This window comes from Littorina saxatilis, linkage group LG3, assembly GCF_037325665.1.
Source record: "Littorina saxatilis isolate snail1 linkage group LG3, US_GU_Lsax_2.0, whole genome shotgun sequence".
Lineage (NCBI taxonomy): Eukaryota > Metazoa > Mollusca > Gastropoda > Littorinimorpha > Littorinidae > Littorina > Littorina saxatilis.
Genome location: NC_090247.1, coordinates 76,439,054 through 76,454,053, shown reverse-complemented (window position 1 = coordinate 76,454,053; position 15,000 = coordinate 76,439,054). Strand labels below are relative to the sequence as shown.

General features: G+C 44.5%; 1 protein-coding gene across 1 annotated transcript in view; it reads right to left on the bottom strand.

Moving 5' to 3' along the window:
• LOC138961334 (adhesive plaque matrix protein-like) overlaps positions 1-15,000 on the bottom strand; it is a 15,956-nt gene that overhangs the window by 734 nt on the left and 222 nt on the right. Inside the window, exon 2 of the mRNA XM_070332935.1 lies at positions 12,652-14,729. Coding sequence (XP_070189036.1) covers positions 12,652-14,729 — 2,078 coding nt within the window. The remainder of the gene's footprint in view (positions 1-12,651; positions 14,730-15,000) is intronic.

Here is a 15,000-nt window from a genome sequence, read left to right as displayed (position 1 = left end):
AGAGAGAGAGAGAGAGAGAGAGAGAGAGAGAGAGAGAGAGAGAGAGAGAGAGAGTGAGAGAGAGATAGATAGAGAGAGAGAGAGAGAGAGAGAGAGAGAGAGAGAGAGCGCGAGTAATGAAATAATCATAGAATTGGATGACCATTACCATGAGGCGTTCCCTTGTTCCCATTCCATTTTGTAGGATGTGGCCAGACCGCGACCTATTACAATATCATTATCGACAATTATCAGAGCGTGAATCCAATATTTTCCAGTTTTTCAATTTGCCTTGAAGCTCAGTCTGCCCGACAAGTTGAGAGGATATAATCAAATGTCCTACTGTGCATGTAAATCTACACTTTGTCATTTTGTTGGAGAACGCCATTGGCGAAAGAGAAAGGTTACAATGTTCTTTGCAAGACAGTTCTCGTTGCCAAAAACAGATCCGTTGAAAAGCATTGCAATGATTTCAATGGAAAAAGATCCCCGGTAGTTGATGGAAAAATCGGATCTGTTTTGTCTGTTGTCTATTTTGTCTGTTGTCTGTTTTGTCTGTGTTGTTTGTTATGTTGGTTTGTTCGTTGGTTAGTTCGTTCACGTGAGGATGTCAATCCCGTTAGCAAATACTGGTTTCAGATACAACTGTCAAGGGGCATAACTTAATGATACATGTGAATCGTAGCTTGTGACTTGAACATAACTTCGACACAAGTCAGAACAGTGAAGCAATACACTTTATTTTTATTCTTATTAAGAGACTCTTTTGAATGGAGAATGATTCTATTTGCACAAGACGACTCCTCAAGCGTTGACCCTGACTCTTATCCTGCAGGTGTTGGTGTCTTATCCTGCAGGTGTTGGTGTCTTATCCTGCAGGTGTTGGTGTCTTATCCTGCAGGTGTTGGTGTCTTATCCTGCAGGTGTTGGTGTCTTATCCTGCAGGTGTTGGTGTCTTATCCTGCAGGTGTTGGTGTCTTATCCTGCAGGTGTTGGTGTCTTATCCTGCAGGTGTTGGTGTCTTATCCTGCAGGTGTTGGTGTCTTATCCTGCAGGTGTTGGTGTCTTATCCTGCAGGTGTTGGTGTCTTATCCTGCAGGTGTTGGTGTCTTATCCTGCAGGTGTTGGTGTCTTATCCTGCAGGTGTTGGTGTCTTATCCTGCAGGTGTTGGTGTCTTATCCTGCAGGTGTTGGTGTCTTATCCTGCAGGTGTTGGTGTCTTATCCTGCAGGTCTTGGTGTCTTATCCTGCAGGTGTTGGTGTCTTATCCTGCAGGTGTTGGTGTCTTATCCTGCAGGTGTTTGTCTCTTATCCTGCAGGTGTTGGTGTCTTATCCTGCAGGTCTTGGTGTCTTATCCTGCAGGTGTTGGTGTCTTATCCTGCAGGTGTTGGTGTCTTATCCTGCAGGTGTTGGTGTCTTATCCTGCAGGTGTTGGTGTCTTATCCTGCAGGTGTTTGTCTCTTATCCTGCAGGTGTTGGTGTCTTATCCTGCAGGTGTTGGTGTCTTATCCTGCAGGTGTTGGTGTCTTATCCTGCAGGTGTTGGTGTCTTATCCTGCAGGTGTTGGTGTCTTATCCTGCAGGTGTTTGTCTCTTGTCCTGCAGGTGTTTGTCTCTTATCCTGCAGGTGTTGGTGTAAAGACGGGAGCAACTAACGAGGAACATAAGACATCATGCTTAATTTGAAACAAAGAAAGAGTGTTTAACTTCGGCCTGTCTCTCGAGATGGGCAAACCTTTCATACTGAAGGACTTCACACACACACACACACACACACACACACACACACACACACACATACATACACACACACACACACACACACGAGCGCGCACACGCGCACATACACACACGCGCACATACACACACACACACACACACGCGCGCACACACACGAGCGCACACACGCGCACGCGCGCACGCACACACATACACACACACACACATACACACACACATACACACACACACACACACACACACAGAGAGAGAGAGAGAGAGAGAGAGAGAGAGAGAGAGAGAGAGAGAGAGAGAGAGAGAGAGAGAGAGAGAGAGAGAGAGAGAGAGAGAGAGAGAGAGAGAGAGAGAGAGAGAGAGAGAGAGAGAGAGAGAGAGAGAGAGAGAGGTAAGATGAAGAGGATTTCCTTCACACCCAAGGGGTGATTTCATTGTCACCATCATCAGTTCCTCTTCGCCTCTTCCAAAGGTCACGATCGAAATTTAAAACTACCAGTGACCAGTAACGACCCCGAATTCCAAGTTTCAAATCGAATTTTACGGAAGCGGTTTTCACTTCCCCCTGGGTCGGGCTTATACGATCGTGTGCGACTCATCTGGAAAGTGAAAGAAACTCCGGTTCACAATCGAGGTTTCCAAACAAGTGTGAAAAGTTGTCCCGATGGTTGACAGAATTGGCCAGGTTTATAGGTCATCCAGTCGGTGTCCAGGGGAGAGAATGGTCGTTGTTAATGCAGGTTTTTCACCTAGAGGTTCAATCTCTACGATCAGGACTCGCTGCGTTTTCATAGTTGCAACCAATGTGATCGTCACTGTTATGGTCTTGGATCTCTCGGCAGAGTTTGAATCAGTATAGCTACACCTGATCAGACTGTTGCATCCAATGTAGCGACCACTAGGAACGACCGCATGGCCCAAAAGAACACTGAACACAAACAGTTAAATATATTTGTTGAGCGGTAAAGCCCAAAACAACACTGAACACAAACAGTTAAATATATTTGTTGAGCGGTAAAGCCCAAAACAACACTGAACACAAACAGTTAAATATATTTGTTGAGCGGTAAAGCCCAAAACAACACTGAACACAAACAGTTAAATATATTTGTTGAGCGGTAAAGCCCAAAACAACACTGAACACAAACAGTTAAATATATTTGTTGAGCGGTAAAGCCCAAAACAACACTGAACACAAACAGTTAAATATATTTGTTGAGCGGTAAAGCCCAAAACAACACTGAACACAAACAGTTAAATATATTTGTTGAGCGGTAAAGCCCAAAACAACACTGAACACAAACAGTTAAATATATTTGTTGAGCGGTAAAGCCCAAAACAACACTGAACACAAACAGTTAAATATATTTGTTGAGCGGTAAAGCCCAAAACAACACTGAACACAAACAGTTAAATATATTTGTTGAGCGGTAAAGCCCAGATTTTAAAAAGCAGTGCTTTTGTCAGCAACATGTGTGTATTTGAAGATACATTTGCTTTTATATCGTTCAGTTTAAGTCACCGTTTTGATGTTTAAAAGTGAACCATGCCATCAGAATTTTTTTTTAAGATAGGCGTGATCAAGGACCTGTGACGTCATATCCAAATATTGCTCAAACCAAAAAACCCATTTTTGAGCAGAACAAAGGGAAAAGGGAGGTCTTCAAACATTCATTTCCGACCCAACCACTGCAGTTTAACATCCGGGCAATACCACTGAAAAAAGATCCTTACCTTGTTGTGTTCAGGTTAGCTACGAATGCATAGCTAAAATATCGCGAGATTGACTGTTTGCAAAATATCGGTTAAGCACCTGCTGATCGGTATCGATGGGTCATAATCCAAAAATACTCTGCAAATATACAGTGGTCTCGTCCTGTTTCGCGATTGCTGAAATGCACGACGTTCGGATATAGGGGAAAGGCTCCTAATATGGACCGGCTCCTAATATGGACCACCTCCTGTTCTGACAAACTAACGGCGCTAGAGCGCTCAAAACAATTTCATTCGCTTTATTCACCCTCTCTGAATAAGTTGCACATGTCAAAACAGTTGCAGAAACACAAACCTCAAAACCGTTAGGCTTTTTCGCTTTTTTTCACTTTTGGCAGCGTTCACTCTAAATTTGCCGCCTAAAACGGATTCGTTTCTGTCCACAGCCAAAACTTTCATAACACAAAAATGGCTGTATATGACAGCTAAGACAGTATTTGTTACATTTTAACAGTGTGTACCCTGAGTTTCTACTGCAAACAAAAAATAATAGCAAAACCTCAAAGTATGTGTGAGTCCCCTAATATGGACCACCTTCAACAAATCGAAGAAAATAAAAACTAAAGGCAATTTTAATTAATTCATAAAGAAGCTTGCTGAAAATAACCTATAACTAGCCATCGAGATTTCAAAAAAATATAACAAATAGTCTTTTTTTGTGTGGAAGTTGATAATTTCTCTTATTTTCACTCTGTTTTTGATAAGCTTCTTCAGTTTCCTGGTGTGCTTCAAATAATGCTCTCATCAACCCGAAACAGCTCAATCTAAAGCATATTTGAATAAGTCTGACTTGCACACTAAGTTGTATCATGTTATTTTGAAGTATAGGGGGCTTTTTACAGTGATTCGTGAAGGCCGCTTCACTGGTCCATATTGGGCGCCCAGGCTCCTAATATGGACCATTTGTGATTTTTTTCTGTATTTAATTTTTGCTGAAGGTCTATCAAAGCTATTTCACTCTAATTAGGCCTAACTGTTAAACTAAGAGAGAAGGACTACCAACCACAAAATGAAACTTCTTCGCAAGAAAACAAGCTAGTTATCAGCAATAAACAAAAAGTGGTCCATATTAGGGGCCCTTCCCCTACCTCTACCGGGTTTGTACGGGGTTTCAAAGAGTTGGTATTTTGCTTCTATTGAGGCAAACTTTCTCACGTGACTGTATAGGCCAGTCAATTACGAGCGGCGACAGAGTTATTTCCAAAATTCGTCTATTCGAAACGTTATTTACTCGCCAGGGACGACAATCCCACCCCTCTCGCCCTCTCCTAGTTTTATTTGTTCTGAGTGATAGATTATTCATGAAAGCTGTTTCGCGTTCATAGTGAACTAAAACACAACTGTCACAGGAAAAGCACGCAGCGGACGTGGAAGTGTCAGGATTAGCCTTGCTAAACCAGCACGACACCAACACTATGGCTTCAATGCTGGACGATTACAACACATAATCCGCGACACAGTCGTAGACGTTGCTAACAATCTACCATTCATTCCGTTCAATTCATTCCCCAGGGTTTTGTCCCCTTTTACGAGGCAGCACGGGGGAGGGCAGATAGCGTCCCCTGGACAGCCATCCTGGCACAACGAGAGCGTTCTTGTGGCTCTGCTGGCCGGAATAATAGCCCGGATTTTACAGACACTCTCCCCTCCCCGCTGGTTCCAAGGGGAGACTTACCATTTAACGCCTGTGTGCACACCTCAGTTGGTATCTCCTTGCTCTCTCGACGTCACTAAAACTTTATTGCTTGAGTGATGACCGCCAGTGAAAACGGAAGCTAGAGGCCCAGGCTGGCTGCCACAGTTGAGGAAACGGCCGGTCTGTGTGAACCAGGGTCCCAAAGTACTGACGCTATGGATTTGTCTAGCCATAAGTCTTGTCATGGAGATCAAATTTGTAGCTTGCTCTTAAAGGGATACCATTGATCTGCCCGTGTGAGGGGAGTTCTGCCCGTGTGAGGGGAGTTCTGCCCGTGTGAGGGGAGTTCTGGCGAATTTGACGGATCTGAAGAATCATGGGAATCCACTGTTCCATAACCTAGACATACACGGCACGATTTGCGGCTCCGAAACGCACAAGCACGCTAATTATTTAAATCAAAGTGAGTGCCTGAGCTTCAAAGCGTTGCTTCTCTCTGGTGCTGGAGATAAAAAGTAGTCCAGAGGCGCCGGTTGCGCCCTCTATGACGAGGCACCCTAGTCACCATTGCACGTACACAAACAAGAGGGAGTAGCACAACCTAACACAAACAAAGCTGGCTCTTTCCTTGCCTTTTTTTACGTCATGTAATACAGCTTTCAGCCCACTGCAAAGTGAATACAGCTTTCAACCCACTGCAAAGTGAATAAAGCTTTCAACCCACTGCAAAGTGAATACAGCTTTCAACCCACTGCAAAGTGAATACAGCTTTCAACCCACTGCAAAGTGAATAAAGCTTTCAACCCACTGCAAAGTGAATACAGCTTTCAACCCACTGCAAAGTGAATACAGCTTTCAACCCACTGCAAAGTGAATACAGCTTTCAGCCCACTGCAAAGTGAATACAGCTTTCAACCCACTGCAAAGTGAATAAAGCTTTCAACCCACTGCAAAGTGAATACAGCTTTCAGCCCACTGCAAAGTGAATACAGCTTTCAACCCACTGCAAAGTGAATAAAGCTTTCAACCCACTGCAAAGTGAATACAGCTTTCAACCCACTGCAAAGTGAATACACGGTAGCATTATTTGTACCGCATAATCTTATGGCATAAGAAACCGGCACGGTTGGCCTTGTGGTAAGGCGTCCGCCCCGTGATCGGGAGGTCGTGGGTTCGAACCCCGGCCGGGTCATACCTAAGACTTTAAAATTGGCAATCTAATGGCTGCTCCGCCTGGCGTCTGGCATTATGGGGTTAGTGCTAGCACTGGTTGGTCCGGTGTCAGAATAATGTGACTGGGTGAGACACGAAGCCTGTGCTGCGACTTCTGTCTTGTGTGTGGCGCACGTTATATGTCAAAGCAGTACCGCCCTGATATGGCCCTTCGTGGTCGGCTGGGCGTTAAGCAAACAAACAAAGAAACAAATGGTATAAGAATGGAAGCGATCTAAGGGCCTGTTGTTGTTTTCTTAGGTATTATACCTTTAACCTAAACCTTGAAGACACCGACACAGAACGCCGCAAACTCGATTAGTCTGTAATGTCAAGAAGGTGTTCAGTAAGTTGTCCAACTACGCGTCTGCGTGGTTTTATTTCTGCACAGGCTTCACAGTCAGAAAAGCATTTCTGATAATAAACAAACTTTGGAAGGTCGCAAAGTTTGCCACCCAAGCGTCTCTTTGATTTGACATCTTTCTGAACAGCATAGTCGTTCTCTGAAGATAAACATGTTGAGTATAACGCTTATTCCAGCCTTGGATGCAAAACCAATGAGTCATAAAGCTTGATTATTCAGTAGGTTGCCTGTTCAAGTAATGGTTTGACATAGCTTGTTTATTGTTTATTGTTTATTGTGTATTGTTGTTTATCTTCGAGAACACAGGTGGTCGCGCTCCAGAAGGAGCCAGTTTTGTTACTCTGGATACGAACATGAAATGTTAATGTTAGAGACGCGAGTTCTCTGAATCAGGGCAAACTACACGACAAAACGCTGTTAAAGTCGTTTGACATTTCCTTGGTCAAGGAAACAGTGACCACTTGCGGAAGTTGTTTTGCGTACAGTGGAACCCTCCTTGTGCGACCTCCAACATTCTGAGAAAATCAAGTCTTAACCAGGAGGGCTGGGGTCTGAAAATGGGGGTTAATTTACAGAGGCTCTGAACAGACAGTCAGAGAAAATCAAGTCTTAACCAGGAGGGCTGGGATCTTAAAATGGGGGTTCATTTACAGAGGCTCTGAACAGACAGTCTGAGAAAATCAAGGTCGTAAAAGGGAGGGAGTCTATCATTGGGGGTCGTAACAGGGAGGTTCCCCTGTATTGGAGTGGGCACGTAACGTTGCCCGCGGCTCATCCAAAATACTACGTTGGCCAAAGTTCAGCAACCCAGCTCTCTCATTACCTTGTCACGGCAAAGGATCGTGACTTCTTCAGTATAACCTTGGAGTGAGAATTAGCAAACAACAATGTATTCAGTGACCAATGTAATGTCCGACAGAGGCGTGATTTGCAATGTTTTCCGCGCCGCCTCGGGCATTGTCATTCAAAGCATAGTGAAGTCTTCGATTACATGGCCGAGGAATTGTTTGAACGTGTGTGTGGCATAGACTATAATGCTGTGCAGATCGAAACTCGTTGTGACTTGCAAAGGACCAACTGTATTATCTTCATTCAGATCGATCGCAATTGTTTCTCCCTCGTTTTCACATTCAAGTATTGACTGAACGTTTTACTGACGAGTGGGAGAGCGAGGTTTTTCTCCTTCTGGATTTGTGTGTGTGTGTGTGTGTGTGTGTGTGTGTGTGTGTGTGTGTGTGTGTGTGTGTGTGTGTGTGTGACTGTGTGTGTGTGTGCGTGTGTGTGTGTGTGAGTATGTGTGTGACTATGTATGTGTGTGACTGTGTGTGTGTGTGTGTGTGTGTACTATGGTTTTCTCGTGCAACACACGAAACCAGTGATAACGCTTCTCCTGTCCCCAACGCATCGCACTTCAATATTTAGGGAGGTTAAAAACACGACGTGGTTTCACATCACAAATATGCTACTCACATCTTTGTGACATCTCAGCTAAATGTTGCCTCGTTGCAGGAAAAGCCGCACGAAAAGGTTCATAACGCCATTTTTGATCAGTTCTGGATTTTTTATTGTTACGATCACACACATAAATGCATACGTAAGTAGACAAATCAAAATGAAAAGAAACTAAACAATGGAAATGATGCTTAAAGACACACTCCTTCCAATGAAAACAATTCGGCTCACGCCAGTTTTGATCAGTACTGGATTGTCAATTGTTATTAGTACACACATAACTATTTAAATAAGTAAATAGGTAAATAAAAAAAACAATAAAAAAAAACCAAAGGCAATGATGTTTAAAGGCACAATCCTTCCAGTGAGTTGGGCTCACCGAACTAATTCCAAAACAAAATGTCAAGCAAAATGTTTATGTCCGCCTGGTTTCCGGAGGAATTACTCAACTATTGATCATGTGTTTACCCTTTACGCTTGCGTCCAGAAACAATTTTCACAAAAGGCCAAACTGTATGTAGCCTACATAGATTTTTGTAAGGCTTGCGATAGTATTAAGCGCCCCTTGCTCTGGTCAGTGCTTTTTCGATTAGGCATACAAGGCAATATATTTAAGGTGTTAAAGAGCATGTATGAAAATGTGAAAGCATGCGTGCGGTGCGGAAACGAATACACTGATTTCTTTGAATGTATGCAAGGCCTTAAACAAGGTTGTGTAGCCTCACCGACAATTTTCTCGTTTCTGATCAACGAACTGGCGCAGGATGTCATACAGCGAGGCAGACATGGGATACGTTTATCTCCGTCTGAGTTAGAACTGTTTGTAATGCTTTTTGCTGACGACATTGCGCTGTTATCCAGCACAGTAGTAGGCCTACAAAACCAGCTTAATGTCCTGCGCTGCTTTGCAGATAAACTGTGTCTGAACGTGAACTTGACAAAGACTAAGGTCATGGTTTTTAGAAAGGGCGGGCACATTGCACAGAAAGATCGTCTTGAGATTGTGAACTCGTTTAAATATCTCGGTGTAACCCTTTCCACCCAACTGAGCTGGAACATTGCAGTAGAAACAAAGACAACCATGGCGAAAAAGGGAGTGATCGAAATCGTTAGATTACTGAACAGACTTGGCTGCCATTCGGCAAAGGTGTTTTTCAAACTGTTTGACGCACGGATCGCCCCTATGCTCTTGTATGGTTTAGAGCTATGGGGATATGGAAAGTATGACTCTGTGGAAAGGGTCCGCCTGTTTGCGTGTAAAAGGGTTCTGAAAGTGACAATTCGAACTCCAAACAACATTGTGTATGGTGAATTGGGAAGACATCCGCTGTCTATTAACTCTGCAGTCAGTTGTGTGAGATACTGGTTTACACTGCTGAAGCAACCTGATTCAAGATATTTCAAGATTGCATATAAAGCTTTATGTAATTTGGCATCGAAGGGCCACACAAATTGGGTCTCACATGTGCAGAGTCTTTTATGTTGTAATGGTTTTGCTGCTGTGTGGATGTACGGAATGGTTGGGAATGAGAAGTGTTTCTTACAAGAGTTTAAAAGACGTTTACAAGATTGTTTTTGTCAAGAATGGTTCTCCTTTTTAGAATGCAGTGAACGTTTCGACATTTATAATTGTTACAAAACATGCTTGGAAAAAGAGAAATACATTGAATTAATCGAAGATATTAAGTACATAGTTGCTCTTACTCGTTTTCACGCAGGAGTATCCGAAATCAACGCTCACAAGTTTCGATACGCACCAAACCCAACGACAAGAAACTGTCCTCTCTGTACAGCTGATAAAGAAGATGAACACCATGTTGTATTTTTATGTCCTTTTTATTAAGACCTTCGAGCAAAGTATTTGAAAATCTCGAACTCTAAGACGCTGCAACAACAACTTGTGTATTTCTGTGGCAGTAATGAGGATAATGTGATGAACAATTTCAGCAGATTTGTGTTCTTCATGTTACAGAAGAGACGAACCCTTATAAATCAGGTTCAGTGACATGTCATCAGGGTCTTAATGTATTTGTTGAATTTTATGCGTGACTATAATTTATAACTGTGCAGATACTATTGCTGTTATTTTAACCACTATTGTAAGGGGCTGTGGCCTTAGACAATTAAAGATTTGTTCTTGTTCTTGTTCTTGTTCTTGTTCTCTCTCTCTCTCTCTCTCTCTCTCTCTCTCTCTCTCTCTCTCTCTCTCTTTCTCTCTGTCTCTTAAAACCAACCATACTCCGCGTAAACTAAGGCAACAACTCCCAACACAATCTTCACTTTTGATATACCACAAAAACAGCTTTCCAGAACTATACTGTTCAAAAAAAGAAACGCATAGCTTGTAATATTTGGTTAATTTAGTTATATGGCTACAAGGATATCCACCAAACTGCAGAAAATGTTTATCTGGTCGTCGACCTTTCGTCCATTGCCACAAGTGAGCTCTGCACGTGACGCATGCGTTATCAGTGGCTACAATGTCAAAATTGCTCATTTGGCATGACCACTCGTCATGCTTCAGTGTAATCTCGTGAAACTCGGGGAATATTGAGCTCTCACCATGTCTTCCAAAACCCATAAAAGCGGATTGTTCGCCACAAAGAAATCAGACGACAATTCAGCGACGAAAGATGGCCCGATTGAGCAGAGAAGACCGCCAAATTGCATTGGGTCGTTTACAAGCAGGCCAAAGTCAAAGTGCAATCGCCAGGCACTTCCACGTGTCCCAGAGCACCATCAGTAGACTGTGGGTAAGGTTTCAAGCCACTGGCTCCGTTGCTGACTTGCCACGAGCGGGAAGACCAAGGGCGACAACTGCTGCTCACGACCGCTTCATACGGCTCCGCCACCTCCGGAATCGTTTCCTGTCGGCCTCATCTTCTGTCCAGGCTCTCCCCGGACCACACCGATTATCGGACCAGACCGTGCGGAACCGCCTGCATGAAGCTGGTTTGAGAGCTCGCAGACCTCACAGAGGAGCTGTCCTCACCCGCCGCCATCGCCAGAACCGAGTGCAGTGGGGCAACCAGCACCTTCGCTGGACCGTCCGGAATCACTGGAGACACGTGTGGTTCAGCGACGAGTCCTACTTCCTGCTCCAGCGACATGATGGTCGGAGGAGGGTCTACCGGAGAGTAAACGAACGTTACGCGCCCAACTGTGTGGATGAGGCACCCGTTCATGGTGGTGGAGGCGTCATGGTGTGGGGGGCGATCAATACCGCTGGAAGGAGCACCCTGGTGCACGTCCAAGGGCGCATAACTGCCCAGCGATACGTGGAGGAAATTCTGCGCCCACACGCCCTTCCTCTTCTGGCTGACCAGGATGCCATATTCCAGCAGGACAACGCTCGCCCGCACACAGCACGACTCACCACCCAGTTCCTCACCGACCACCATGTCCAGGTGCTTCCCTGGCCATCCATGTCGCCAGACATGAACCCGATAGAACACCTCTGGGATGAATTGGACAGACGTGTGCGCAGGCGAGAAGAAGCGCCGGCAAATCACCGCGATCTATTGCAGGCACTTCAGGAGGAGTGGGACACCATCCCACAGCAAGATATCCGGCATCTGATCCAGTCCATGCCCAGAAGGTGCCGGGCAGTTGTTGCTGCTCAAGGCAGTCACACCCCCTACTGACTTGACAGCCTCGACACCCAATCGTATTGATTGACTGATTGATTTGAAGATGCAAATGAACTGTGTGTGCATTCAACTGTGTCTATACCAAATTTCAAACAAATAATCTAAATATTGGATTTTCTGTTAATTTTTTCGAAAAATAAAACAAATTTGGCAAGTAGCAACTATGCGTTTCTTTTTTTGAACAGTATATAACACGATCGTATGTGCTCTTAGTTTGCATGTCTGACCAGGGTTTTGACCCCCCCCCCCCCCCCCGTTAAATAGCATATCAACCCTACCTGTCCCAAGATAGGCGAATTGATCCTAAGAGGACGTTAAAACTGATTAGTCAATCAGTCAGGCACGATTTACACGGACATATAGAAAGATATCTTCACAGAATGTGTCAGCGCTTTCTTGGTCACGGGAAATCTGCGAGCCTACTGTTTGGGTGACTAAAATGCAATGTGTTCAGTTTTAAAAGTTAGTCGACAGATTGACTAAATGTATTAATTTCGCTTTACGCGAATTGTTTTCCTATTCTGTTAATAATTGGGTTTTCGAGAGGACAACACTTTGCAAATCGAATGAGCAAACTCACTCTGGAAGTATTCTCAGGTGGCACATCTATCTCCGGCAACAACGAATACGAGCCTCTCCATGCTGGTGACCGCCCAGTACTCGAATCACTCCCGGTAAGTTGGAACCATTTCTCCCAGAGTCTGGGGACGTGTTTACTTTCTCAGTGCTGGTTGACATGCCGAAGCGGGCAGCCCTACACTTACATTTCTGTACTTGCGTGAGCTTTGGCGTTGGATTCAATTGTCCTGGTAACTACAATTATTCTGCAATAGACAAATTCCGAAAATAACTCTGTCGTGTTTGTATGTGTTGAAAAAGAGTGAATGCCCTTGTGGAGTGTAGGCTTGTAGAGTGTAGGCTTGTAGAGTGTAGGCTTGTGGAGTGTAGACTTGTAGAGTGTAGGCTTGTAGAGTGTAGGCTTGTAGAGTGTATGCTTGTAGAGTGTAGGGTTGTGGAGTGTAGGCTTGTGGAGTGTAGGGTTGTGGAGTGAAGGCTTGTGGTGTGTAGGCTTGTTAGGCTTGTAGAGTGTAGGCTTGTAGAGTGTAGGCTTGTGGAGTGTAGGCTTGTAGAGTGTAGGCTTGTAGAGTGTAGGCTTGTGGAGTGTAGGCTTGTAGAGTGTAGACTTGTGAAGTGTAGGCTTGTAGAGTGTAGGCTTGTTAAGCTTGTAGAGTGTAGGCTTGTAGAGTGTAGGCTTGTTAGGCTTGTAGAGTGTAGGCTTGTAGAGTGTAGGCTTGTAGAGTGTAGGCTTGTTAGGCTTGTGGAGTGTAGGCTTGTAGAGTGTAGGCTTGTAGAGTGTAGGCTTGTAGAGTGTAGGCTTGTGGAGTGTAGGCTTGTAGAGTGTAGGCTTGTAGAGTGTTGGCTTGTAGAGTGTAGGCTTGTGGAGTGTAGGCTTGTAGAGTGTATGCTTGTGGAGTGTAGGCTTATGGAGTGTAGGCTTGTGGAGTGTAGGCTTGTGGAGTGTAGGCTTGTAGAGTGTAGGCTTGTGGAGTGTAGGCTTGTAGAGTGTAGGCTTGTGGAGTGTAGGCTTGTAGAGTGTAGGCTTGTGGAGTGTATGCTTGTGGAGTGTATGCTTGTGGAGTGTAGGATTGTGGAGTGTAGGCTTGTAGAGTGTAGGCTTGTAGAGTGTAGGCTTGTTAGGCTTGTAGAGTGTAGGCTTGTAGAGTGTAGGCTTGTTAGGCTTGTAGAGTGTATGCTTGTAGAGTGTAGGCTTGTAGAGTGTAGGCTTGTTAGGCTTGTAGAGTGTAGGCTTGTGGAGTGTAGGCTTGTGGAGTGTAGACTTGTAGAGTGTAGGCTTGTAGAGTGTAGGCTTGTAGAGTGTAGGCTTGTGGAGTGTAGGCTTGTAGAGTGTAGGCTTGTAGAGTGTAGGCTTGTAGAGTGTAGGCTTGTAGAGTGTAGGCTTGTAGAGTGTAGGCTTGTTAGGCTTGTAGAGTGTAGGCTTGTAGAGTGTAGGCTTGTAGAGTGTAGGCTTGTAGAGTGTAGGCTTGTGGAGTGTAGACTTGTAGAGTGTAGGCTTGTAGAGTGTAGGCTTGTAGAGTGTAGGCTTGTGGAGTGTAGGCTTGTAGAGTGTAGGCTTGTAGAGTGTAGGCTTGTAGAGTGTAGGCTTGTTAGGCTTGTAGAGTGTATGCTTGTGGAGTGTAGGCTTGTAGAGTGTAGGCTTGTTAGGCTTGTGGAGTGTATGCTTGTAGAGTTTAGGCTTGTAGAGTGTAGGCTTGTTAGGCTTGTAGAGTGTATGCTTGTAGAGTGTATGCTTGTAGAGTGTAGGCTTGTTAAGCTTGTGGAGTGTAGGCTTGTAGAGTGTATGCTTGTAGAGTGTAGGCTTGTTAGGCTTGTAGAGCGTATGCTTGTAGAGTGTAGGCTTGTTAGGCTTGTAGAGTGTATGCTTGTAGAGTGTATGCTTGTAGAGTGTTGGCTTGTTAGGCTTGTAGAGTGAATGCTTGTAGAGTGTAGGCTTGTAGAGTGTAGGTTTGTTAGGCTTGTAGAGTGTAGGCTTGTAGAGTGTAGGCTTGTAGAGTGTAGGCTTGTTAGGCTTGCAGAGTGTAGGCTTGTAGAGTGTAGGCTTGTAGAGTGTAGGCTTGGAGAGTGTAGGCTTGTAGAGTGTAGGCTTGTAGAGTGTAGGCTTGTTAGGCTTGTAGAGTGTATGCTTGTAGAGTGTAGGCTTGTAGAGTGTAGGTTTGTTAGGCTTGTAGAGTGTAGGCTTGTAGAGTGTAGGCTTGTGGAGTGTAGGCTTGTAGAGTGTAGGCTTGTAGAGTGTAGGCTTGTAGAGTGTAGGCTTGTTAGGCTTGTAGAGTGTAGGCTTGTAGAGTGTAGTCTTGTAGAGTGTAGGCTTGAAGAGTGTAGGCTTGTAGAGTGTAGGCTTGTAGAGTGTAGGCTTCTTTCCAAAGCCTCAACCATTAGTTTACTTTGAGTTGCCTAATTCAGGACAGCATTCTCCTCAATTATCTCAGTATCTGGATTGCTTGTGTTGAACTGTAAGGCTCAGGAAACTGTCCAAAATCCTCAAAACGAAGTTTCTGTTACCGAATTGAGGTCAGATTTCTCCGAGTGTCTGGAATTACTTATGCGGAATTGTAGGGCTTAGGACATTTTCCAAAATCCACAAAAATAAGTTTCTGTTGCCAAATTCAGGACAGGTTCTCCGA